The following is a 25,063-nucleotide window of genomic DNA, read 5'->3' as shown; positions in this document are numbered from 1 at the left end:
AGACTTACCTACTCATGTTCAATTTTGAAAGAAAAATTGATTTGGAACTTAAATTTCCTCAAAATAATCTGCCTTACAATAGACTATAAGGAAATAAAGAACAAAAAAAGGCTTCTGACCCATTCTGATACGGAAATTGAGAGACGGGAGTGATATCTTTAAAACTGCCCAGAACTAGTGGCAGAAGTGTGTTACCCTGAGTGTCTGACTGTACCGACACACAGTCTGCCTTCTGAAAAACATCTTTGATTACACATTCTCCCTAAGTCCGTATCTTGATTTCTGTAAGGAAACCATGTTCTAGACTTAGTGCTTTACTGTATCCTTTCCTCAGGCATCCCATATCTTCATGTACAAGTACCCTTCCAGCTGCTTTTCCTGCTCTGACTGTGTCATCTTGTGGTACTCCAAAATGCTCCACTGATGAGACAGGAGGCAATCTTGTGCAAAAATCTATGATGATGCCTGTGGAGCAATTGAATTGCCTAGCTGCAGATACATAGTAGCACTTCAAAACGTCTTATGGCCAGCTGCCTTTCTGTAGGGAGGTCTCAGATAATTCTCCCTTGACTAATAAAGGAAATACCTTTTTAAGTAAAAGGGGAGGTTGACTAAAGAGTCATCAAGAGCAATCATGGTTTTTTTTCCTATTGTGGTTGATGACTGTGATTACTGGTCAAAGGTAACGGATCTAAGGCTGGTTATTGCTTTTACACTGCATATATATTAAAGTTCTGAGTTTGCCAGACACTTACTGTTAATGCAGATTAGACTGGTGCAGTTTTTAAACCTTTATTTCCATTGGATCAGCATTTATATTGGATGGTCTTTAATGATGGCTTTCATTGATCCTAGATATGGCAGGATGTAGAGTGAAATTGGCTCTTTAAATTCAGAAGTTGGGGAAATAGTGAGTGACATACAGTAGGGGAAGTACAACCAGCCTGCATAGAGATTTGAAGTTTCTGCAAACTGAAATTGGAGAGTTCAGAGCTGAAAAGTGCGGGAGAAACTTGCTGGACATAAGTGTGATAAGGATTTTGCTCCTGTGTGCAAGTGGCCTTTTGTATTTCTGTGCTTGTAGATACGTTTGCTCACATAAATGAGCTGTGTGCAATGTCCCTAGCCCTAGTTTTCGAAACACAGTTTATAACTCAAATAATAGCTTTCTGGTTCCCTGAATCATGACTAATGTTCCCCCATGACTTGTTACTTGGCATGGAAACTATTAAAAACAGTTAGATGGCTGCCTCCTGAGGCCAGCCAGCAGAGTCCTCAAATGTCTGGACCTCCTTTGGCTATCAGTAGATACTTCTGATTGCCTCACACCCTACCCTTTTCATGCTGTTCTTGGTCTTGTCCTTTTGGCCTCAGTTATAGAAACCTGCATTACTGCCTTTGTCAGCAGGTATTTTTGTACTGTTTAGACTACCAGAACTAAGCATGCTGGAATTGCTGAAATAGTTGCATTAAGCAAGTAAGCAAGCCTCTTACTTGGTACTTACAGTCAATGCTCAACTGTCCCAAAACACTGCTTGTCCTGTCCAAACCCACAGCTAAAATTCTCAGTCCAGGTGCTCTGAATTCTTGGCATCAGTTACAGAAGCAGCCTCACTTTTGGCTTTGCTAAATGCATTGCATGGCTGTTGCAAACACCTGTTTTGCCCATTGCCTTAATTGAATTACTCCTTTCCAGCCCACTGCTGGCTCTCAGTCCTTGGCCGACCCGCTCTCCCACATTGTCAAAACCCTGTGGATGTGCCACTGCCTTAGCTGTGATCTTTTGGAAATGCTGCAAGGTTGACTCCTATCTCTTGAACATTAGGCTGGTTTCTTTCTCCTAATTTTGTGACAACCCTTTAAAACTTTATCTAGGACTGCCACATGCTTGGTGGGTTTTCCCTGGAACGGCAAAATTGTTCTTGCTTCTTTAAAACATTTCTCTGCTATGATGCTTGCAAGAAACCCCAACCAATACTGCTGCTTACCATGCTGTCTTGTTTCTGGGAACATCCTGATCTGTCTAGTTCTCTGCTGTGGCATCACAAGCATCCCCAGCAAGCCTACACGCTGTTTTTGTTCCGATGTGTATGTCATCCAGGATGCTGGTATCTGGCTGAAAACTGTCTCCTGCGTGTACAGTAATATAACTAGCGGGAAGAGAAGGGAGTTGTGCTCCTTACAGCTTCTGCGGGAGTTCTCAACATTGCTCTTAATTTGACTAAGCTTTTTTCCTTTTGCACCTCCTATCTTTTATTTTATAGATCTCTCTCAGAACAGTCTCTTCCCTCTTCAAGCTGTGAACCTTATGCATGCTGCTGCTTCTCTTCCTCATGCCCTGCATTTCCTTCCTTCCTGACTGACCTTCTTGGTACTGATCAGACAGTTGGTGATGGTCATGTTCTGCCAACTGGCTGGCTGGCCTAGAGGCATTTGTAGACAGATGCTTGAACCTATATTAAGCATGTACCTGCTTTTCCTTTTGGTTTTCTGCTGTCTTTTTTTCCCTGTTTTTCTTAAAATCATAATGAGTCTAGACCCTGCTGCCTAAACTGTTCCCAGTTCCAAGCAATTTTTTTAATTGCTTAGAAAGTACTAGATTTGGTTTTCAGACCAAGAAATGCAGCAAGGTTGACCTCATAAGCTCAGCCAATAAATATAAGAAAGTGTCTCCTCCTAATTAATTAGCTTATTAACCATGATTAAATAGCCATATGGTTCATCTCGCTTGGATTCATTTGCTTTCCTCCCTTCTGTCTTTTGGATCAGGAGTTCCTCTCCCATAAGAATCCCTGTTCCCTTTGTGTTCCTTCCTCCTGTGTTTTCCTGCCCGTATGACTCTTGTTTATATTGACAGCAACAGAGAGGACATGTACAGAGCGTTTTACTTATAGAAAGCAGTATGACAACAGTTTACGAATTCTTCTGCACAATAAAGAAGCATGTGTGTCTGTATATTGTTTAACTGGTAGCAAAAGAGATGGAGCTCACCTGATGTAGAGGTAGAGATAGGAATAAAAGTCAAGAGCTGTTGGACTTCAGATACATGTTTAGTATGTTAAACAGTACTTAGCAGTAGAAAGGTTTGAAATAAGGTGAAGATACCTGAATCATTGCTAGATGTTGATATTCATATTGTCGCTGTAGCGGAGGCAGAATGTAACAGTGATTAAGGAGGAGGTGGAAAGACTCACCATAAGTGCTGAGTGACACTGCATAAGGGAAGGAAAGAGAGGAAGCTTTTTGGTTTTATATTTTTGAGGCAGGCTAATTTAGTAGTAGAGGCTGGGTAAGAAACCATGCCACCCTTCCTTTTAAGCCTTTAAAAGGTTTCTATCTATGGCTGCTGGGGAGGGACGGGACCAAGAGTTTCACTTTTTGGTCTCTTTTAACAAATCCCTTGTATTGTGCCATTGCCCTTGGCAACTGGTGAAGGGGAAGGGTCACATATTCCGGTGAGAGGGGAAAGCAAATTTCATTGCTAGAAGCCTGTTTTTAAAAATATAATACTTGAGAGGCTACCCCGGCATCCTGGAAACTGAGCCTTCGTGTTTATCCATGAAATAGGTACGTGGGGACAGAAGTGGTTTAAATGCCTTAATTCTGCCACTCTGCTGATGAACCTCTGCCTAGACTGGGAATGCACGGGGTGACCTTCAAATTTACTTACCACAGCTAAACTTTTTCATTTGAATTTTGGAGTGGGTTTTGTGTTTCTGTTCTTGTAATATGAATAACTTAAGGTCAGTGGCTTTCAACCTCATTTGATTTGTAAACCCCAGCTGTTTTTCAGTGGTTTTGCAGACCCTGTCAGAAATCTCACATATGCACATTGCTGTATAGCATGTTTTAATTATTTTTTCTGAGTTCATGGATGCCTTTAAACTGGTCTATGTTTCTTGGAGGAGGAGAAGAAGGTGCAAACTACAGTTTGAAAAGCTGTGCGTTAGGAGGCTTGTTCTGGAAGTGACAGTTTTATTTCCAAACAACCTCAAAAATAGCATTGGGATTATTTTATGTTTTGGGGTTTTGTCTTTCCTTGTTCTTTTAAATTGGTGAAACTAACTCTTTTCCCCATTCAAAAACATGAGTCCCGTCTCCCCGAATAAAATTAAGAACTCAGCTTGAATTTATTTAAAATATTACATTCGTTTTCCTTATGAGGCCAAGTTTTCATAATTTTTTTTCCTCTGCAATCACGAAGGCTGTAAAAGTGATATAGTGGAGTCATATAATGACTTGATTCTAAGAGCTAACATTTCAGAATAACAATCATGAGAGCACTGCCAACACAGTTTTGAGCAGCCAGCTCTGTGCTGTCTTGAATCAGATTTCAATCAATAAACCAGAGGTGAAAGGTGCTGCTGCTCATCCTGTTTGAGAAGTCCCTTTTCTTTATTTACCATTCAATGCAGCAGCTAGGATTTCTTCAAAACACATGAAGGTTAAGTGTCAAAACAACAGGCAAGGCTATTCTGCGCCATATAGCTGAAACTGTGGTTTTGTGAACGAATTCTTAAGTGCACGTTGCCACTGAAATACCATTGATTTGGGTTTGGACTTGAATGGTCAGCAAAGAGCTTTTCAACCCTTTACTGCCCATGAGGACCCTGGCAAACAAATCTGGCAAAGCCTAGCTAAACTTAATTTTGACAGAAGTGTTTCTCCTGTGGTCACTTAGTCACACACAGAACTTTCAATGACTAAGTGAGCCAGTAAAATCTCTGTTAGTGTACTGGGACGTAGCTAATTAAGAATAGACACAAATGATTTTTTTTTAAATGTGATTATCTGTAGTTTAACCTGTCCTATCAGTTGTGATGGATCTGCCATTAATTTGTACCTTTTTCCCCCCTTTTTTTGCCAACGTTAAGTGGCTAAAAGCCAAGGTAAGAAGTGTTATTTCTCCTTTGACCCACAGTGCCTCATGTGACTGATAGTAGAGGCTGCAGAGCCATTAAAACTGAAAACTAGCGCTCTCTTATGCTCTCCTCTGCTTTCCATAGGATATTTAGATTAAACATGCTATACTTGATTTTTTTTTTGACAGCGTTTAGCATGTGTCAATGTATCTGCGATACATTGACATCTGCATTTATACATAGATACATTAATTTCTCTAACACATGTAGTGCTTTGCTCTGAATTCAGTAGATGCCTTGATTCCCTTCACTTACATTTTTTGCAGGAGACTTCCCAGACAACCTGAATGACTCTGCTAGTCAAATAGCAGGGACAAATTGAGAAATTCTGGGCCCATGCTGACTGTATTGTACTGTCAGTGTTAAAGTTTGATTCAAATTATTAACACCCGAATGGAGATGAACACAAATGTGGCTTCCCTTTAAAGAAAAGAGGTTATAAGAGATTTGTGCATGAACCTGTCAATTGTCTACCTCTCTGATGTCTGTTGTAAATTAATAGCAAAAACAACATTAAGCTTGTATTTAGACTCTTTGTATTTATTGGTGTCTGTCTTGCGTGTAGCTGAAAACTTGCTGTTTGACAGCTGTCTGGGAATTCTCACTTCGTATTCTTACACTTAAAAAAAAAAAAAAAAGCTGTCAATAATAGAGCTGCTCTGTTATAAAAATAAAATCATGTTTTCCCTTATTTCAGCATGGAAATAACCAGCCTGCAAGAACTGGCACCTTGTCAAGAACAAATCCGCCTACACAAAAACCACCAAGTCCTCCCATGTCAGGCCGGGGAACTCTGGGGTAAGAATGAAGACTGCTTGGTCCTGCCTGTGTAATAGAAAGTTTTAACTGTGCCGGTGTTGGTGTTTCTTAAATACGTGGATAGATGGCAATTCTGATTGCGTTTAGTAAAACACACAGTTACCTTTTCTGTATAAACCCTTTCAACTGCACTGACTCTTATTTTCATGATGACCTTTTGAAAGAATGTTTTTTCATGGGGGATGGATTTATTATAGATATGGGTAAATGAGGAGGCTATTGTTATTCCTGATTTTTGGGGAGAAATCCTTAGTGACACAAAAGAATATCAGTAAGGTTTTAACTTCAGTAGGGGAAAGACTTCATTGCTAAAGTTTTTGTCTACTCATTCCTCAGTATTATAAGAGGTATGAAATGGCTGTTGGTGCCATATTTGTTGCATTATCTAAGCAAAATTCGTGGCATTGTGAACACATTGGCAACATTGATTCTTGCAGGCTTGTGCATTTTTATTTTTATGCTTAAATGAGGAAGGATTTTGCTATTCCTGAGTCCCACTGTGACCAGAGTTCCCCGCCGTAGCATCTGTTTTGCTGCTGTGGACCTGTGGGGAGTGAAATCTGCTTATCTTGGTGTGCCAGCAAGTAGTTGTTGCTAGGGACCAAAACATTAATACTTGAGAAGCTCAGAGCACATGCCATATGGTTTTGTCTGTGCAATATCTTCCAAAAGACATCCTAAAAAAGCCCTTCTACCTATTTGTCACTGCCGGTCTTTCCTTTATGCTATGGGGGACTGAGGCACTGTAAAGCTGGCTGGCATGGTTGTGTTGGCTTCAGGTATGTTATCTGGGAGAAGTGGGGAGCTGGAAAAAGAGGAATAGTGAGGCGGAACAGGATGGGGATCAGGAGGAATGGTCAAGGAGATTTAGGAGCAGCAACTCCTTTTGTCAAAGACTTAGTGATTTTTTAATCCTGATTTGATGCTTTGCTGCTTCACGATGGCAGTGTTTGTTGTGTATTCTGCAGAGAAATTACCCTAGAGGTTTCCTCAGCTTGTTTTGTGAAAATTCCCATTGCTCAAGGGCATGCAATCAGTATTCCAATTGTCTCTCTTATCCCAGCTGGGAAAGAGTTGTTTATCAGCCCTGGGAAGCTGAGTAGCGCTTTCATGTCCTCTTGGACATGCTGCTGGAAACAGCAGCGTTGATGTACTGGTGAGCTGCCTCTCTCTATGCTCCCCCCCGAACAAGCCAGAGCTGTTTGGTTGCCTTAGCTGATGCCTGATAAGGATTAATCAGCTGAATGTCATTTCCAGATGAGCTTGACAAGAGGCAGCAGTTGGCTGAGGGGGAGGAATAATGTGGGTTCGTAACAGATTTCTATCTGCCCTTCTTGTTCAGGAAGTACAGCTCTTGTCTTGAGCAGCCGTGTTCTGCCAAAGCATGAAATATCATAGGCATGACTGTTTCCCTAATATATGCAGAGAAAATTGCTAGAAACCGCAAGGATACTACTCTTCTCCCTTTGATCCAGAAAACAGAGATAAGCGTGTAAAATCAGAATGAGCTTGGTGTGTTACATGGACCTTTAAGTATGTGCTGCCTATTGTGCAGCTTGTTCCTCCAAGGCAGGACTATCTAAAGGAGTATGGTGGGGAGGGAGTCCTGCACAGAAATTGCTCAGGCTGAAAAGGGAAAGGGACTGCAGGAAGCAGGGGTCTCTTCACCGGACCAGGGAGAGACTGTGGAAAACCTTGGATGCTCAGGTTGGAAGTACCACAGGAGAATGAGTGAATTGCTGGAGCTGGATGGAGGGAGTAGTTGCAGTCATGCCTTGAGGGTCCTGGGGCAGGGCAAGGCCTTGGACTCCCTGTAGCTCTCCCTGGTGGCAATGGGTATCAGCACTGCACTGAAGCATTGGGGGACAGTGAGGCGGGGAGCGCTGGGCAGGGTCAGGAAAGAGTGTTTTCCTCCTCCACATAAGGCTGGCAGAAAAGCAGAGGGAAGGATTGGACTTGAGTGATGGAAAGAAATTATTTTTTACTTCTCTGGTGCCTAGGAGTTTGAATTCTTCCGTGAAGAACAAAGGAGAAACTGAGGCATGGCTGAACCTGAGGATGTACTCGGGGTTTGCTTTTGACAGTATTTTTAAATTGTATGGGCAAATTAAATAGTACTGCAGAGCTGAGTAGTAGTTCCTATCACCAGTGCATTCCAAGGTAGAGTACTTTAAAACATTAGTTTTCAAGGTTATTTCTATTGGAAGCACATTTAAAATCTTCCCTGCTTATAATTTTATTTGGCGGTATTTAGAGCTCTATCACTTACAACTGGAATACAAAGTTTCTTTATTTTTCCCACGACTGATCTCTTTTGGCAGATCTATAGGTGCTGGCAGTCTGCATATTAAAATCATCTGGAGTTCTTTATATAGACAAACTAATTTACAAACACCACAGTGCATGCAAACAATTATGGTATTTCCACTTTTCTCTTTGAGAGGTTTTAATAATAAAATGTTATAGTTAAAATTTAGTACTGTTGCATTCCATGTTGTAAAAAGGAAGTCAGTAAGTTTCTTAAAGTACCAGGAAGCCATATAACTTACCAACTCAGTTATAACCAGTAATTGAACAAATGATTAAATGCCAGTAGTTTAGTATTTTTGGTTTTGCTTAGCTGGTGTATTGCCAAATTCCATGTCTTGCAAGGGATCTCTTAATTACTGGTGAGAACTGAAGGGCTCTGCAATTCAGTACAATAAACACACTGTTCTTAAGGCAGTAATGGGTCTGGCAAATAGATCTCAAAAGATCTGTGTTATATTTCCAACTTGATGCAGTCTGCTAGGTGAAGTCTCTGGGCTTTGCTTTCTTGGGCTGCAAAATGGAGACAACGAAGCTCATCTGTGAAGCACTTTAAGATCTGTTTAAGTGATATGAGATTGCTTGATTATTGTGTGAAACAATGCTACTAGGAAGAGCATTGGTGATTGCAAATGTAACTTGTTCTGTGAATCTTTCAGCCTTTCTCCTGTCTTAATGAGTTGAATACCTTTAGCCAAGAATGCTTTTAGGACAGTTAAGCATCTGGAGGGGAAGGGAAGGGAGGAAAGAGGAAATTGTTACAATGGAAGAGTTTGTCATATGCAGTGTACTGAAAGGTAACCCTGGAACATTATGCAGGTGTAACTATTGAATGTTATGTAGTTCAAAGAATATATTTTGAGTGGTAAATGTAGTTTAGGCTTTTTTAATCAGTTTATGTGCTGTAGGCTAACTTCAAAGTGCTCTTATGTAGATAGATCCATAAGAGAGTTGAATGTGACCTGTCTACCCTGCCTGGTGGAATTTGTTTAATATACTGCAATGTGGGTCACTGTGCAGTGATCTCTCCTGAAAACTGAAGAAAACAAATGGCTTCATTACTTCATTCATTTATCCTTTTGATCTTCTGATCCTTTATCTTTCTGTCTTCAAATCTTTTTTTCCTTGACCAGACGAAATACTCCTTACAAAACCCTGGAGCCAGTCAAACCGCCAACAGTCCCCAATGACTACATGACCAGTCCTGCCAGACTGGGCAGTCAGCACAGTCCAGGGAGGACGGCTTCCTTGAACCAGAGACCAAGAACACACAGGTAGAGAGTTTTCTCATTGTAACTCTTTCCTGCCTGGCATGCTGATGCTTACTGAAGTCACAGAAAAGCTTTGAAGCTTTGTGCCTGTTGGCTTTTTGTTGAAAGGCAACAGGTGAGTTATTCTACCACTCTGCATTAACAGAACTTCACTGTATTGTTGACTTCTCTAACACATAGAAGTATCTTCATACTCTGTAGAAGCCTCATTGTATCTAGCAACTTACTTCCATAACGACAGGCCTCATTTTATATAATCAATTTATTTTGTTGTATGGTATTTGTTTCCCAAGAATAAGCAAAACTTCAAAATTTATGCAGTTGCAAGGTAGGGTAGTGATGGGTCCTGATGGGTTTAAAGCTGCATTATTAACTTTAGCCTAAAATATGCTTAGGCTTTTTTTTGTTTGTTTTCAAGACCACTAATTGCAAAGAGAAATTTCTGTTGATTAGAAACACTGTGATGAAGGTAGTCTGAAAGAGCCAATTGCTTTCTTTTGGGTAAAACTTAATGCTCATAATCAGTGCTAGCATGATGGAAGTAGAAAATCTATTCACAGAGCAGGTATTGGTATCAGCCAGTTGTTCCCACATGCTTAAGGGCTTTCTTTGATGAAAGACTAGTGTGTGTTTTTGGTGAGAAGGGTGTTCTGAGTGTACCTTGGGTTTTTTAATGTAATTTTTTTCTCGAATTGCAAGGCTAGATCTTTCTCTGAACATCTTGAGTGAGTTCAGTTTTTTCAATTTAATTTTTATCACAGGCTTCAAACTGCAGGGAAAAAACGGACAAAAGAATTCAATGTAGTTAGAAGTAAGATGTTAGCTTATTTTTTAGAGAGCATCTGTCTTAACTTTTTTTAAACTCCCAGTAAGCAATTAAACACATTAGGTCACTAATGGGGGTTGAGAGAGTATTCTGGACACAGTTGATCATGAAATACTGTCAGAATGAAATAACTTCTCAATCTGGCTGCACCAAAGATCTTGTTTATCTGTTTAGCTGGCTACTGTGAATGCTCCCTACTCTTGTCTCACAAGATCTTCTTTTATGTAGACTGCAGTTAGAAATTCAGCCGCAACCATGGTGACAAGATCAAGGTCTTCAGCAGACAGAACACTAATTTTGAAGGCGTTATCTTGGCTTCCATTTCAGATCACTGATTTCTTTTTTTTTGTAACAGTGTTATCTTCTTAAGATATATTTGGATGATTTGTGCTTGACTCCTGACAGCACTGATTTGTAGCTGCCCAGGAATGATAAATAAGCTATAACATCACTGAGTACTCTTTAATTAACATGGATGGGTTAAAGTGGTGTTTTGGCTTCAAAACATCTTGACTACTTAGTTCCCTTTATATTATCCATTTAATCCATGTAAATTCAAGCCTTGGCCTAAGGAGTGCTCTTGGATAAGAATAAGGACAGATTCTGCCTGAATCTTGATTCTTTTTCAGCTCCCTCAATGAAAAGAAGTGTTATGGCCTCCAAAGGCATGTGTAGAAATGTTATTCAGTAGTTCACTAGAAGCATGTTCTGTAAAAATCTGTATTGCTGGCCCCTAATTTGTATATCATATAACGGTACTTAAACAAATTGTGACCTGGCTGTACTGTTACCTTTCAGACTATTGTAGAAACAGACTTCTTGTACACAAAAAGCATGTGCATGGGTGGGGGGGAGTGTTACATACACAGAAAAGTGTCCACACCCCATACTCCACATCACACCTCACCCCAATAGGTTTGTCGTAGCTGTTCTCAGTTAAAAAGTTCTCAATCTAAACTTCTGTTCTGAGTAGAGGAAATGTTCCTTTGGCTGATGGCATAAATAAGCTTAAATAATTATTTATAGTTTAGGCATGAACTTTTCCAGCCCCAGCTTATTACTTTCAGTTATTACAAGGCCCCATAACTGTTCCCTCAGTTGTTACTCCATTGCCTAGAACTGGTATGGTTGCTTATCTCTTTATTTTTTTAAAGCATTTAATTAGACATTTTATGCATAGTGCTGTTTATCAGCTTAGCTAATTCCATTTATTAGGAGTGTAATGCATCCAGACTTGATTAGCTGTATGCAATTGTAGGTAGACACAGAGGCATTTTATAGGGGATTTTTCAACAGTCTATAATTGAGTTAGGCTAGCAGAGCTCACACAAGAAGTGTGGCTGTTGATAGAACTTTGTAGGAAATGCTGTGCTAATACTTGTGTTTTTCTTTTATAGTGGTAGTAGTGGAGGAAGTGGCAGTCGAGAGAATAGTGGAAGCAGCAGTATTGGCATTCCCATTGCCGTGCCTACACCTTCACCGCCAACCATTGGACCAGGTATGTGGGACTCTTCCTATGTTAACTTAAGGCTGCAATGTCAGTCGCTTGTGTTTGCAGAGGGATTTTGACTGAATACGGTGGGGTAGAAACTGTCCTGAAGCACAGTCCTAGTCAGGAAATCTCTTACGAGTGCTGAGGAACATCTAAAGTTTTAATTCTTTACCAAAAGTACTTGCAGAACAATCACTTATAGAATAGTGGATGGTTAAAACACTTTTGGTCCATGTTTTTACAAGGTAATCGAGTGGGGGAGGGGACAGAAGGAGAGAGGTGTATCCTTTTAAAGCTTAAGTATATTTTTAAATGCATATCTACAATCTGGCATTTCTGGATGCCCTGAGAAGCAGCAGAAACTACGTACATGTTTGGGAAATGTTGTCTTCTGAAATAACCTGCTAACTTTACCGTCTGCCAATGACGATATGTACATGTTCTCTTTTTTAATTAAATAAGTCTTTACTTCAAATAAAATGCAGAAGATGACCTATGAAAACACTGCTAGTAGTTGAATTCAGGCTTATCCAACAGTGTTGTTTCTGCTACAATTACAGTCTGCAGTTGCTAAGCTATGATGGAGATCATTGAGAGAGGCAGAAGAACTAGTGCCTCTCAGATAGCACAGCAATAAAAGAGAACCATGCAGGATCTCTCGGCATCGAAAGCATACTCCCTTGTCTTTAAGAATGATGAATGGTGAGAATGTGTAGGATCCTTCTTTATTATAAGCCAGCAGGATTATTATCTTGTTAATAAACCAACTCAGTCACTTGTTTACTATCTGTGTGTTTTGTAAGCACATAAAGCTAATTTGCACAGTGGAGTTTTGGTGTAATATAATTTTGCTATTGAACCTCTTCAATCTCTGTTCCTCAGATGACAAGTCTTCACTTTCTAATGCACATGTAGGCTTTCCTTTCCCAGGTGTTTCTGAGCCTGCAGTGGTACAAATAGGCATGAAATCTTACTATCGTCTGGCATCCCATAAAAATCAATGGGAATAAAGATCTGCAGGTACAGAACCCTGTGTAGGATCAGGGCCTGAGTTTGTATCAGTTGATCAAAGTTGAATTTCTGTATTTAGTTGGGAAGCCTATCAAGTGCCCGTGCTTTCTTATTTATTTTTTTAAAATATATGGCCTGATTGGGAATATAAACTATTTTATTAGCACACATTTCTGTTCCTCCTCCTCCTGGAGCCCCGCCAGCACCACCATTGCCACCACCTCTCCCGATGGGCAGTCTGATAGGTGAGACTTATGTCAATGCTGAAGTGATTGCAGTCATGCTGCATAATCAATAATCATCTCTTCCTAATGGACTTAGTGAAGGTGTTTTTTCTGCTGTAGTGGGCTCTATGTGATTTTAGTATAAAAATCAGTTCTGGGATTTTTTTTGTTTGTTTTGTTTTTAAATAAATCTAATCTCCACTAACTTCCTGTGGTTAAAGCCTCTGAAGGTAAATGTACAAGGTAAGGGGGAAAAGGCTGCCAGTTGCTTGAAATCTGTTCCCAGTAAAGCTCAGATCCAATTAGTCTGACCTATAAGAACTCAAAATCAGCATTAATATTGGTATTCTGCTGTATCGCTCCTGCAGCTGAAACCAAGCCACAACAGTTGCACCCTGGCTTAAAAATGGTAGCTGATGTGTAGGGTGATGTATGTATTCTATCCTGTGGGCGTAAGGTGACTGAAAAGCAGAAGTGTCTGTCACAGTGGCTTGGGTTTGATTCTGTAATGCTGCAGGTGGGTGGCAAACTGGAAGACTTGAGTATACGAACTAACGGTTCTTGAAAAATTGCTTCAAGTATTACATATAGCTGTTAGGATGGGATCTAAAAGTAGTACTTTTCAAAACAGGCAGGAAAAAAATACCCCACCCTTTCCTATCACAGGCTGATGACAAAATTAATTGTGTTATGAAACTAGCTTTGGAGGCTTTGACCCACATAACCTTTTGCACTTTCCCTTACTGAAGAGTTAAGCGAAAGTGACTTTGGATAGCATTACAGGACTGCAAACTTCTGATCGCACACTGTTTGTTTGTGTGTGTGTGTGTGCATTTTTGTATATGTTTATATATATTTATATAAGATATATACATATGTATATAAAAGCACAAAACATTTTATTGCAAAACAGTTTTTTTGCATTTAAAAATGGCATTGATCCATGTGATCTCAACGTGTGAGATTCATTAGTTTGCAAGGTGTGATTCTTTTCGCTGTCAGAGGTTAATCCAAGAGAGAACTTAAATTGTTTTATTAACCTTGAAGTTTGTGCAGCAAGCGTGTGGAAGGTAAAAACGGGTGTTCATTCTGAAGAATGAGTGATGTCTTTCTGTCAGCTGGCATTGGTGATTCTGATTTGTTAGTGCAAATTCCATCAATATAAAAGGCACAACTAGCAAATATGATTGATAAATGTGCCAAGTGTCTGAAGCTCATGACATTTGTTTTACTGTTTTGTTAGTGTCTTTTTATATTAGATTGGAGACAAGTTCTGGTTCACAATGGAAAACATTTGCTTTGAGCAGAACGTGGATTTTTTTTTCTGTGTGCTTTTTAATAAAGGGTATTGCATGTAGAATAATTGAGATATGCTTACGAGTTGGAAGCTGATTCAATTTTCCAGTCCAATCCAGTCTCTCAAAGTCGCATTTCTCAAATGCCCTTTATATGAGTATTGGTTTATGTCCTGTGTGTTTTTTCTCATTATTAATTTTAACAGGGGTGTTTGTTTTCTGTTAATCTCCTGTTACTGGCTTTAAATTATTGGAGACCTGTAATCAAGTATTTCCCATGTTCTGGGCTTTTTTTCTATTTTCTGCATTCTATCCCAAGTAATGCTCTGCTTAAGTCTCTTCCTTGGTTCCTCTGGCTAATGCTTTTCAGCTGCTCCGGGTTCAGCTCCTGGTTCCCAGTATGGCACAATGACCAGGCAAATCTCGCGACACAACTCTACCACTTCTTCAGCATCTTCTGGTGGATACAGACGGAATCCTTCTGTGACTGCCCCATTTTCTGCTCAACCTCATGTTAATGGCGGGCCTCTTTATTCTCAAAATTCAAGTAAGCTTCTGAGCTCTGAAATCACAAACTGTTTTGAGCAAAATGATTGTAAAAGCATGCATGGCATTTTAATTCATTTATGAAGAGCATCAATCAGATTACTGCTTTCTTTCCTAAAATAGAAGGAAAAACAAACAAGAAAAACCATACTGAAGTTGTACAGTGATTGCACTATATGCAATTATACTGTTTTCCCCTCTGACTTGTTTGCTGTTACTCATGACAAGAAATTATGATTGCCTATCTGATCATAGGCACATTATACTTAACATTTCAGGTGTGCTTGGAGAACATAAACTAAAACCAGATTTTTTTTTTTGCAGGAGACCTAATATGGTTGTAGTACAGTCCCTCCACTACTGGGCTAGTGGCAAGAGTACTGTCAGAGCGCAGTGCTCATGTAACAAAATTTTCCCGTTACACAGTTCCTCCCTGTCTCCGTCTCTTTCCTAAATTCTTTCCTGATTCCAAGTTCCTCCTTTGTTCTTAGTTTTAAGCTTGACTGTTAAAGAAGAGCTCAGTCTCTCTCTTTTTAGCAGACTCCTCCTCTGTGCTTCCACACTAGTAGTAGTATAGATGGAGATGAATGAAGGAAGGGGTGGATGCCATGGGCAAGTGAGCAGGTTTTAGTCAGCAGCATCCTGCCTACCTACCCAACAGGGCAAACAAGGTTCACTGCAGAAAGATCTGCAAAATAAGGATCTACCTGAGTGTTGGTAGAAAGCTGTTTCTGTTAGGAAACTTCTTCCTTGCCATTTCCATAAATTTTGACCAGATACACATAGAGGAGTGATAGTCCTCTGATGGTTTCTGGTGGTGTTCTTCAGCATGCCAACTCTTTAAACTTCAGAGTAATATTTCTTTTAAAAAGAAGTGTTGATGTTTGGGCTGAAGATCACTTTGGACCAGTGTTTGCTGTTGTGTACTTACTCTAAAGGAAAGAATGCATATAAAATGTTTGAGACACTGAGGTGAAGAGTTTTTTCTCAGCGGTTTAGAAGTATTACGTTTATCAGAAAGCATTTTTATTTGCAGACGCAGTACCTATTTTTTTTTTTTCCCCCCAGTCCTGACTTTCCTCCCACTCTCTCATCCATATTGGCCCTTCATTTTCTGCCACACTCTTGTTCCCCAGATTAATTCACCATAACAACAGAAACTCCTTCCTGTTTGAACAGTTGTGTTCTGTTGAATAAACAGGACTTCACTTCTGGAAATAGTTCAGTTGTCTTAAATGCTGTGCACACCACTGTTTCTGAACACTTACATTTGTCCAAAGCAATTTTTTGCTCAAATGCAGGTGCTGTTCCTTAATCTAGCCTCTCTGGTGTTTTCAAAATACTGATTGTCAACATTTTTTAAACAGTATTTTGATGGGTGTGTTTTTCTACTTTAAACTGTTTTCCTCTGTTTCTATAACTGGTGATTTTTTTTTAATTTTTAAATGCTACTGTCTTGACATTAAATCCAGGTCCCATGTTTCCTTAAGGTTTTACTTTTCATGCTAACAAATACTCTGTTTTTTTTGTAGATGTTTACTTCAATTTTGTGAGAAACCTGTTTGTTCTCCCTCTTTTATTGATCATTTCTCCCATACAGTTTATTTGATTATTGGTTTTGTAATGAACTAAATGTTCCATTTTTATTCATCAAACATTAATCTTTAGTTATGGCTTTATTTAAAACTGTTGCTTACTTGGAAGTACAGAACCTCTTTCAAATTTGGTTCCAACTGGATTACCCTGCTGAATTCCTGCCTTCACAGGAATTTCTTTGCTTCAGTGCAAGAGAAATTCCACTGAGAAGGGGCACAGTATAAACAAATGAGTTGATGTTTTGTTGGGTTTTTTCTTCTTTTTTTTTTCTTTTCTTTCCCCCCTGCTTCATGGGGAGATGTCCTGCCAGAGCTGATACTTTGAATGGCATGCCCTACTGCTACCATGCCTCTTTCCTACCTGTAGAGGGAAGAGTTGAACATCTCAGCTGTCAGCCCAGCATCTCTGAGCACCGGTGCCATGTGTCTCATATCTCATTACTCACCAAATAAGTACATACTTCAGAGAAGACAAGCTTGCAAGTGCTTCCTGGGGAGCTCTGTGCGCTAGCGTAGCCAGTTGTAGCTGTTGAAGCCTTTGCCAGCCTCTTAAGTTGCTGAGTGCCTCCAACCACAGAAGAGTTAATTTAAAATAAAGATCCATTCTGCTCTAAACCCATCTGGTTTTCCTACCAACAAGCAACAAGGTCTCTTTTTCTATGTAAAACAAAAACATAGTAAGCCAACCCACTGTCCCCCATGCCAGCAGAACAAAATTACGGGAGGTGCTCTCTGTGAATATTTAAGTATTGATGTTGCAGCATTGTTTCCCTTGTAAAGTAGTTGTCTTTGCTCTGTGTCAGTGCTGCTTTGCTGTACTTGATGTAGCGCTCTACTCTTATTTTAGAGGAGTAGTCCAGAATCCTGCGAAACATCACCTCTACTTCTAGTACCGTACTTTTAAAAGATAACTACTAAATTTGAGTAATCCTTATTTGGCAGCAAGATGAAAAGCTCAGTTTCATGAGCTCCCCGAGTGAAGCGGAACAAGTCCCTTCACATGTGCACCCTGTGACCTTCCAGACACACAGCCTGCGCTTGGCTTTTTGTTCAGCTAAACACAGGGGCATGCTTTGCTTTTTGATCCTTGATTGGCTAACCACGAATTCAGCCTTGTTGGAAACACAAGCTTGAAGAAGGTTCTTCCATGTCTGTGTTCTTGTTGTTCTTTACATACTTTGTTTTGTGGTCCTCGTTACTGACGGCTGCTTTTGTTTGTTTCCTTTTTTTTTTCCCCTTTGTCTGTTTGACTTTCCTGATATGGCGTGTGCGTTGCTACCAGTTTCTATTGCTCCACCCCCTCCCCCTATGCCTCAGTTGACTCCACAGATACCTCTCACAGGCTTCGTGGCCAGGGTGCAGGAAAACAGTAAGTTTGGACAAGCTGAGTTGTTAAAAGGGTAGAGCCTACTTTCTTCTAGCATGCATGGCTGGCAAGTCAGACTCTATTTCGTTTCCTTTTCCAGAAGCTAATACCATCTTGCATTCTAGTGTCAATATGCTATTGGAGCTGAAAGGCACACTCTTCAATATTTTATAACATGTGCATGATTATTACTGACCCATTTAAGTTCTGAACTGCAAATTTATTATAGAAATACAGTGTGAAATATGTGGCATCTGCTTGGTGTGAATATAGAAATGTATCTTAATTAAAAATATTAATTTCATGTTCAATCATCCTGCCCGAGGATTTTTCACTAGGGATAATTGATTAGTTTTTATTAGAAAGGCTTATGAGGACTGTCAAAATCTGTACTGTGTAACCATTGACTCTAATACTGTAGTAGTTTTCAGGAAGCTGTACAGTCAATTGAAAATGTGCAGTCTTACGATCTAATGCCATTACAAAGGAGCTTGTAAGGTATTTCTCCTCTCATCAGCCTTTCATTTTCCATTGCTTTGTGTTCCCTAGCCAGATTTCCCTACTGAGCTTCTTGCAGCATAACTCTGCTTGTTAGGTTTGTGAGAGGTATGCTCCTTGGCTATGATCTGTGCTGCAAGGTGTTTTACACTGATAACTCTGTTTTTGCTATTTCTGCTTGATTCATTTCAGGTGAGTGTTACTGTCCCAAATGCTAGTGCAGGTGTAAAGCTGTGTTCCTGATCTGGGGACATCTTTGCTGTAGGAGTACATTGCAGTTCTGTAAACAACAGAATGAATGCAGTGTAGATAGGGCATTAAGTAAGTATAAAATGTTTTTAAAGTGTTTGGGAGCCATTGCGAAGTCTGCTAGGATCGCAGGGGCTACTACTACATAGTAGCTCCATAGCTCCAGCATACATTTAGGGGCCCCTAGATCTGACTAGTGCTGCTGTTCAGCCTCCCATTAGAGCTTTTAAGTGGTCATGTTCTGAACGTTCCCATAGAGCCAGGAGGCATCTCTCTGGTTCTCATTCAAAAAGAAGGTATTTTGGTGTTGCGCTAGGTAAATAGTAAGAATCATGTTGACGTAGAATAGTATGCCACAAAATTGTGTTGACGAACGTTTCCAAAATTCAAAGTGTGGAGGTAAACCTACTGAAGATGAAGGTTACAGAATGTCTTCACTTGCAGATAAACTTGAGAAAATTGACACCTGCTTCTGAATTGTTCCAAGTATTGTCCTCCTGGAGATAACGCAGCCCTTGAGAGAGCGGAGGTGAAAAGGGACAGACTTATTCGTGTGTGCAACAACAAAATGCAAGCTGACTTGTGAATGAGATTGCAGCAAAAATAGCTGAAGCTTGAAATCTGGTCTTAGGAATTGTTCTTTTTATTTTCTTTTAACAGTCTCTTGGGTTTGAAAGTTATATAATGAGTATGGCTTTGAGCTGCTGCTGCCTCATTTTGGAGGCAGGGGTGCGTGTGGCAGTCTGTGCATACGCTCAGCAAAACTGGCTGTAGAGGCTGTTGTTGAGTTTTGGCATTGTGTGCTAGACTTTCATCTGCCTCATTTTCTGCAAGAAGTCTACGGGGGAGTGGAGTTAGGGAGACGTGGGTAGGCTTGTCTTTTCCTTATCATAAAGATCTGTGGGTTTGGAAAGCAACATCCTCTGCTCTGTGGACTTCTTTCAGAGGACAAGGACAGAGGGCTTAGCAACTATGCAACGCCTATTCTTTTTTTCCTGCGCCCTGTGCCCAAACTGTGGGTATCTCCTTCAGAGAGGTTTTCCAGTGTGTCCAGTGCCCAGGGAAAACTGACTGGATGTAAGTTGCTGTACTGTCACACCCAGTCCTTTCAAAAGGAGTCTGCTGGTCCCCATTTAAAGAACAGGGATGTGAATACATACAAGAGAAGATGTCTCAGTTTGGAGCTGTATAAATACTGATCCTTTTACCCTTTCTTATTTAGTGTGGTTTTCTGTATGCTTCCCCCCACTCCACCACTCCCTGCAGGAAAAGTAATGCTATTCTAGAGTCTGCTTGTTTTAAGTTCAGAACCAGGAAAAATCGAGGTTAAAATCCGAGAGGCGGGGGGATACTTCCATGGGGTGGCACTTGTTTAACTTTCTGTTCCATTCCCTCCCCTTGTTTAAATGTGAAGTTGAATTGTTTTAAATGTTTCTCATAAAGCATGCAGTTTTTGCACTGCATCTCAGTTAGGTATGTGTTGGCGCTTTCACACTTGCATTTCCTGCCTTCCTTTCTTCTTTTCAAATAAGCAACTTCATTGTTCAATATATACAACTTTTTGCATTTATTAAGGTAAGGATTTCTCAAGACCTTAAAGGATTGTTGTTTCAATACTGGTTTTTTTTTTTTCCTGGCTGCAGATGGAAATTAAGGGGAGAAATACATTTTGTGAAAGATGCGCCGAAACTACTGCACAAAACCAATCCATTTATAAACAGTGTTGTCGTGTCTGTGGTGGATTAGTAAAGCCTGCCTGTGAGTGCTATTCAGTAACACGGGCAAGACGTAGTGTTTGCTCGGCCAAAGACTTTGTTAGTCTGTCTCCAAGTGACATAAATGGGCTTCTGTATGGGAGAGGAATCACTAATACAGTGGCAGCCAGTCTTAGTGATGGAGAGAGCTGTGGGGTATACAGCTCAGCTGGTCAAGTTGAAGAGGAGCTGGGCTCACAGGTGAACAATAGCATTAGCTCTTCAAGGGATAGAGAGCGGGCTGGGTGCCAGGGCTGGGGCAGCTTCTGCCCCCTTGCAACAGGAGATTTGGCTTCCCCTACACCAGCGCAGCTGGTCTGACTTGGCTGGGACGCAAGAGCTGTGCTCAAGCCCCTTGTCAGGGGCATGTGGCTGAAGAGCAAAAGTTAGTCACTGCTGGAGTAGTGGCCAGGTGAAAGTAAAGAGCATTAAACCAAACAGAAACCCTATTTCTAATGTCCAGTGCCACTGTAACTAGCAGTAGCTAAAGCTTCACTCAGTGTTGTTCTTTCCTTGCCCTGCAGCTGGGTTTTCTTCTGAAAATTAGTATAGTGTGCATGTTCTGGAGCACATGCCCAGCCTGACGGCTCCTTCCAGTCAAACTCTTTCTAGAGCAGTGGTTTTCAGCCTGTTTTTTCAATGTGCAGACTCCCAAATCTCTTGTAATTAAATCTGTATTGCTATGTAACAAAGTTGAGTTTAGCGACAATACCTTCATTCCAGTAACTTCTTGCTTCATAGTGCTTACACCTAGGTCCATGTGTAGTGGACCACAATTCCCAAGGAAAAGGATAAGTGACTTGATGTCTTGCATCTGAGTGTGCTCTCTCTCCTTTTCTGCCAGCTGCTGTGAATGTTACTGAAAACTAATTTGATGAACTGATTTTAAGAGTGATTTGTACCATAATGCCTTTCTCTTTTTCCCTTTCCCAAAGCAACTTGTAATTGTGCTGATTGGAGAATCTCAGGGCAGAGATTTGACATTTTGGATTATACACTTAATTCCTTGAGCACTTTTTCCCCAAGAGCAGTAGCTGCCTGTTGTAGTTTTCCATTTATTAATTGAATCCTGGATATGTGCACACGCACAAGCTAGTCTGCAAGATAAAGATCAGTACAAAGCTTTTCTTCTGCAGAAGGATTACTTTGCTTTCTCTTACCTGGTTAAATCTTAAACACTAGTCTCTTCACTTTTTTTTTATGATCCACACCAGATCTTTTTGTCCCCTTAATGCTAGCTCTGAGAGAAAAGGAATCCAAGGAAGCAGTGTTCAGAAATAAATTAAAGTGATTGTTATAGACAAAGGATTTGTTAAAAAATAATCAAGCTGCTGGTCCAGTCCAGAGGCCTGTTGCTGCCTGGCTCAGAGGGTGCCACTCGGAGTCCTCTCATCGCTAACCGCTGCAGCTAGCCCCTCAGCGCATGGACGTCGGAGCAGGAAGCTTTCCTCTCTGCTGGTGTTCAGCTTATGCCCTGCAGCATGTGCTTTGACTCTAGTAGCATTTATACATAGATTTGACCACTAATAACAAATGTAGTTGTATGTTGTAGATGTTAATACAAAGCCTCTGTTTCTAATCAGTGCATGGTATCATAGTGCATGCTATGTGTGTTGTCCCCCCACCCCTTTTATTTACAGTGCACAGCCTCAGGTTTGTTTGCATCTCCACACTGTTTTGATTTAAGAAAAAAAAAATAATCTCCAAACGTTTCTAGTTGCTGATAGCCCGACTCCTCCACCACCGCCGCCTCCCGATGAGATGCCGATGTTTGATGACTCTCCTCCTCCTCCACCCCCACCCCCTGTGGATTACGAGGATGAGGAGGCTGCTGTTGTGCAGTACAGTGATCCCTATGCAGATGGAGATCCTGCTTGGGCACCTAAAAACTATATAGAGAAAGGTAAGAGAAGCATTGCAACTCAGTGTTACTGCAGTATCAGAGGATTAACGGTATCTGAAGGGAATGAAGGACTTAGCTTGGGTCTGATGAAAACAATCATTGGCCCTGCTAAGTCAGAACTAGAACCATTCTTTTCTTGGTTTGTCTGTGGCTACACCTAATGTGATAAAATATAGTCCTTCGGAAGGATTATAAAATACCTTCAAGCATTCTAGAATGGATTAAAAAAAAAATCCTTCGTTATGAGAAGCAGATGTAAATCAGATGGCTTTCATCGTTGCTGAGCTGCTGGATTGTGTTTGTAGCTACGTAATCATCTAGAAATAGTGTTGCAAAAAGGCCAGAAAGTCTGAGCTCTATTTCTCCCATCAAACTAGATAGCTGGAGTGGATCATTAGACTTTCAACTATAAAATGTAGTGAGGCTTCCTTGGAGACTTATCAAGTGACCCTAGATCAGCAGACTATAAACTGTACTTAGGTATGAACTCATAGTGAATGTCTCTTGCCATGAATAATTGAGATGCTGATTTCCTGCCTGTAGAGTTGTCTGTGTTCTGACAACGACCATTTTGTCAACAGCAGTGTTGCAAGTTTTCTCATGATCTGGCTGGTACTGTAGTGCATATGAAATGGGGTAGGGTACCTGTGATACCTCTCCTGGCAGAACTGCTGTGTTCCATCTTCACTCCTAGCTGGACCCTGTGCAGGATGTACCCATGGGATGAAAATAACTGATACACGGCATCATTATTTGCTAGGCATTAAGACATCAGATTTCTGAGAAATATATATGTAAAATAGTAGGTTCTTGGAATTCATAAAACTGATCAATTGCATAAATCCATGTTAACTGTTTTGAAGGGTAAGGCTGTGGTGTCCAAAGTTTGTGTATTCATAGTGGTAGGTTTTAATGCCAGTATTATTGGTGGCGACATTTACTTTCCTTAGGGAGATCTCTGCTTTGTTAATTGCACACAGTGAGTTGGAGGTTGGTAAGAGTAATGTATTCACCAAGCAGGTACTGAAAAATAGCTGATGTTGCTGTAAATTCACTTCTGCTTTTTCCTACAGTAACTTTTATACTTGCACTCATTGCAGCTCCTTGAAAAGTAATGCCAAAACTTCTTATTGCACCGAAGCTCTGTAGCAAAGACCATCCATTTCTGTACAGTGGCTTTAAGCAGCTACGTTTACAAGATCATATACTGAAGTAAATACTATATAGCTGCAGGGGCCATAGTGTAAATTTTTTTTCTGTTGGTCCATTTCTACAGAATGTTAATTTTTTTGTTTGTTTGTTTTTGCTTTCTTTACCTCAAAAGTATATAGATCCCTCTCTTGATTAATCTGACCAGAAATGACTGCCACGCTCATGGAGCCAGTTATTTCATAGTTCAGCTTTTAACTTTCAGCTGTCTGTATGCTCTGTTTTACTGTGTCGCAGTCGACTGTACCTCTCTGTCAATAGTTTAACTGAGCGTTCAGTGTAGTCACTACCCACTTTTTACTGGTAGCTAATGTTGCAAGAAAAGTGAAATTTCATTTTCTGGGCTTAATGTTCAACAGGGAAGGCATGTGAATTCATTATGGAAAATCCCAGGATAGCAAACTAGTCTTTTAAAATATAATTGTACTTCAAAAAATGTTAATACTGGTGCTATTAATAAAATGCTAAACTTGTCCTTGTTCAATCCACAGTTGTTGCTATATATGACTATACAAAGGACAAAGACGATGAGCTGTCGTTTATGGAGGGTGCAATCATTTATGTGATAAAGAAGAATGATGACGGCTGGTATGAAGGAGTTTGCAATCGAGTAACTGGCTTGTTTCCTGGGAATTATGTTGAATCAATCATGCACTATGCTGATTAAAATCCTTTGCTTTTCAAAGTTGGGTCTTGTATTCAGTCATACCATGATTATTTACAAGGGGTAACTAAAAGCTAACAGAATTGTCTTAATACACTTTCAAAAAAAATGTGCCCGTTTCTTCAGGCCATACTGTTTTAATGGTATGATTGAATGTCCATCTCTCTAAGTCTCTGGAGACAGTACGTCTTACCTGATGGCAATTTGTAAAACAAGCAACTGTCTATAACTGGTTATACTTATTTACTTATGCATTGTTAATTTTATGACCAGCCTAAATATTCTGGGGAAGTAGGGTATAATATTTAATGAACCATGATTCAGATTGTGCCATTACATTTTTCAGTACAGCATGGTAACTAACACTACGTTAGACTAACATATTAAAATCTGGATGAGAAGTTTAATGTTAGTGCTGGTCATATTACTTTTTGTTTAGACTCTTTGCTCATTCTTGAACTATATTTGTTTAAAGCATGCATACAAACTTATGTATTGAAATATACTTTTTTAAAAATCCAAGATGCTTCCAATTGTTGTAATCTTTACCTGGAGTATTCTCACTAAAGTCTATTACAATGAGTTGTTTGGGTCTAAGGTGTCCATGTGAATCAAAAAATGGGTGGTCTTATGTATGTGTAATTTGTACCCAAGTTTTTTTAATGAGTAAATTTACATTATGACTTTTTCCATTCATAAATATATAAGTGAACCAAAGGTCTTGTCCATTACTTTGTTGGTTGGCTTGGCAAAGAAGTTTGGAATGCTAACGTAGCAAAACCATGGCTGTGTTATCCCAGACAATGTACTAAAAAGCAAATGTTTGTAACGTGACTTTATCACTGACAGAGGGCAAATAAATTAGATATGAAACCTGAATTACACATTTATACAAACTCTTAAAAGTTCTTTTCTTCCAAAACTGATTTTAGCAAGGATTCTTGATTGAATCTAGTTATCTAGATGCAGTAGGTTGGATGCTGTCTGTAACTGACATTTCTCAGTGGAAACTGTATCTGGCTTGGTGATGTGCCCAGCTAAGCAGAGATAGCAGGTTGTCCTCAGGATATGACAAAGGGGGAACAAACACGACAGGAACTTAGCCACTGTGT

At 40.1% G+C, this 25,063-nt stretch overlaps 1 protein-coding gene across 12 annotated transcripts in view; it reads left to right on the top strand.

The window, feature by feature from the left end:
- The window catches only part of ABI1 (abl interactor 1), an 83,142-nt gene extending 58,312 nt beyond the window's left edge, over positions 1–24,830 (top strand). Inside the window, exons 4-12 of one of the 12 annotated variants that reach the window (XM_076331730.1) lie at positions 4,875–4,889; positions 5,620–5,720; positions 9,182–9,322; positions 11,543–11,643; positions 12,813–12,893; positions 14,538–14,714; positions 17,591–17,677; positions 21,893–22,078; positions 23,779–24,830. In XM_076331730.1, coding sequence (XP_076187845.1) covers positions 4,875–4,889; positions 5,620–5,720; positions 9,182–9,322; positions 11,543–11,643; positions 12,813–12,893; positions 14,538–14,714; positions 17,591–17,677; positions 21,893–22,078; positions 23,779–23,954 — 1,065 coding nt within the window. In that variant the 3' untranslated portion in view covers positions 23,955–24,830. The remainder of the gene's footprint in view (positions 1–4,874; positions 4,890–5,619; positions 5,721–9,181; positions 9,323–11,542; positions 11,644–12,812; positions 12,894–14,537; positions 14,715–17,590; positions 17,678–21,892; positions 22,079–23,778) is intronic. The other 11 variants (XM_076331731.1, XM_076331732.1, XM_076331735.1 and 8 more) reach the window with 11 other exon arrangements.
- The last annotated feature ends 233 nt before the right edge of the window (positions 24,831–25,063 follow it).

This window comes from Aptenodytes patagonicus, chromosome 2 (assembly GCF_965638725.1).
Source record: "Aptenodytes patagonicus chromosome 2, bAptPat1.pri.cur, whole genome shotgun sequence".
NCBI lineage: Eukaryota > Metazoa > Chordata > Aves > Sphenisciformes > Spheniscidae > Aptenodytes > Aptenodytes patagonicus.
The sequence above is the reverse complement of the archived record's forward strand: the minus strand, read 5'-3'. Positions and strand labels throughout refer to the sequence as shown.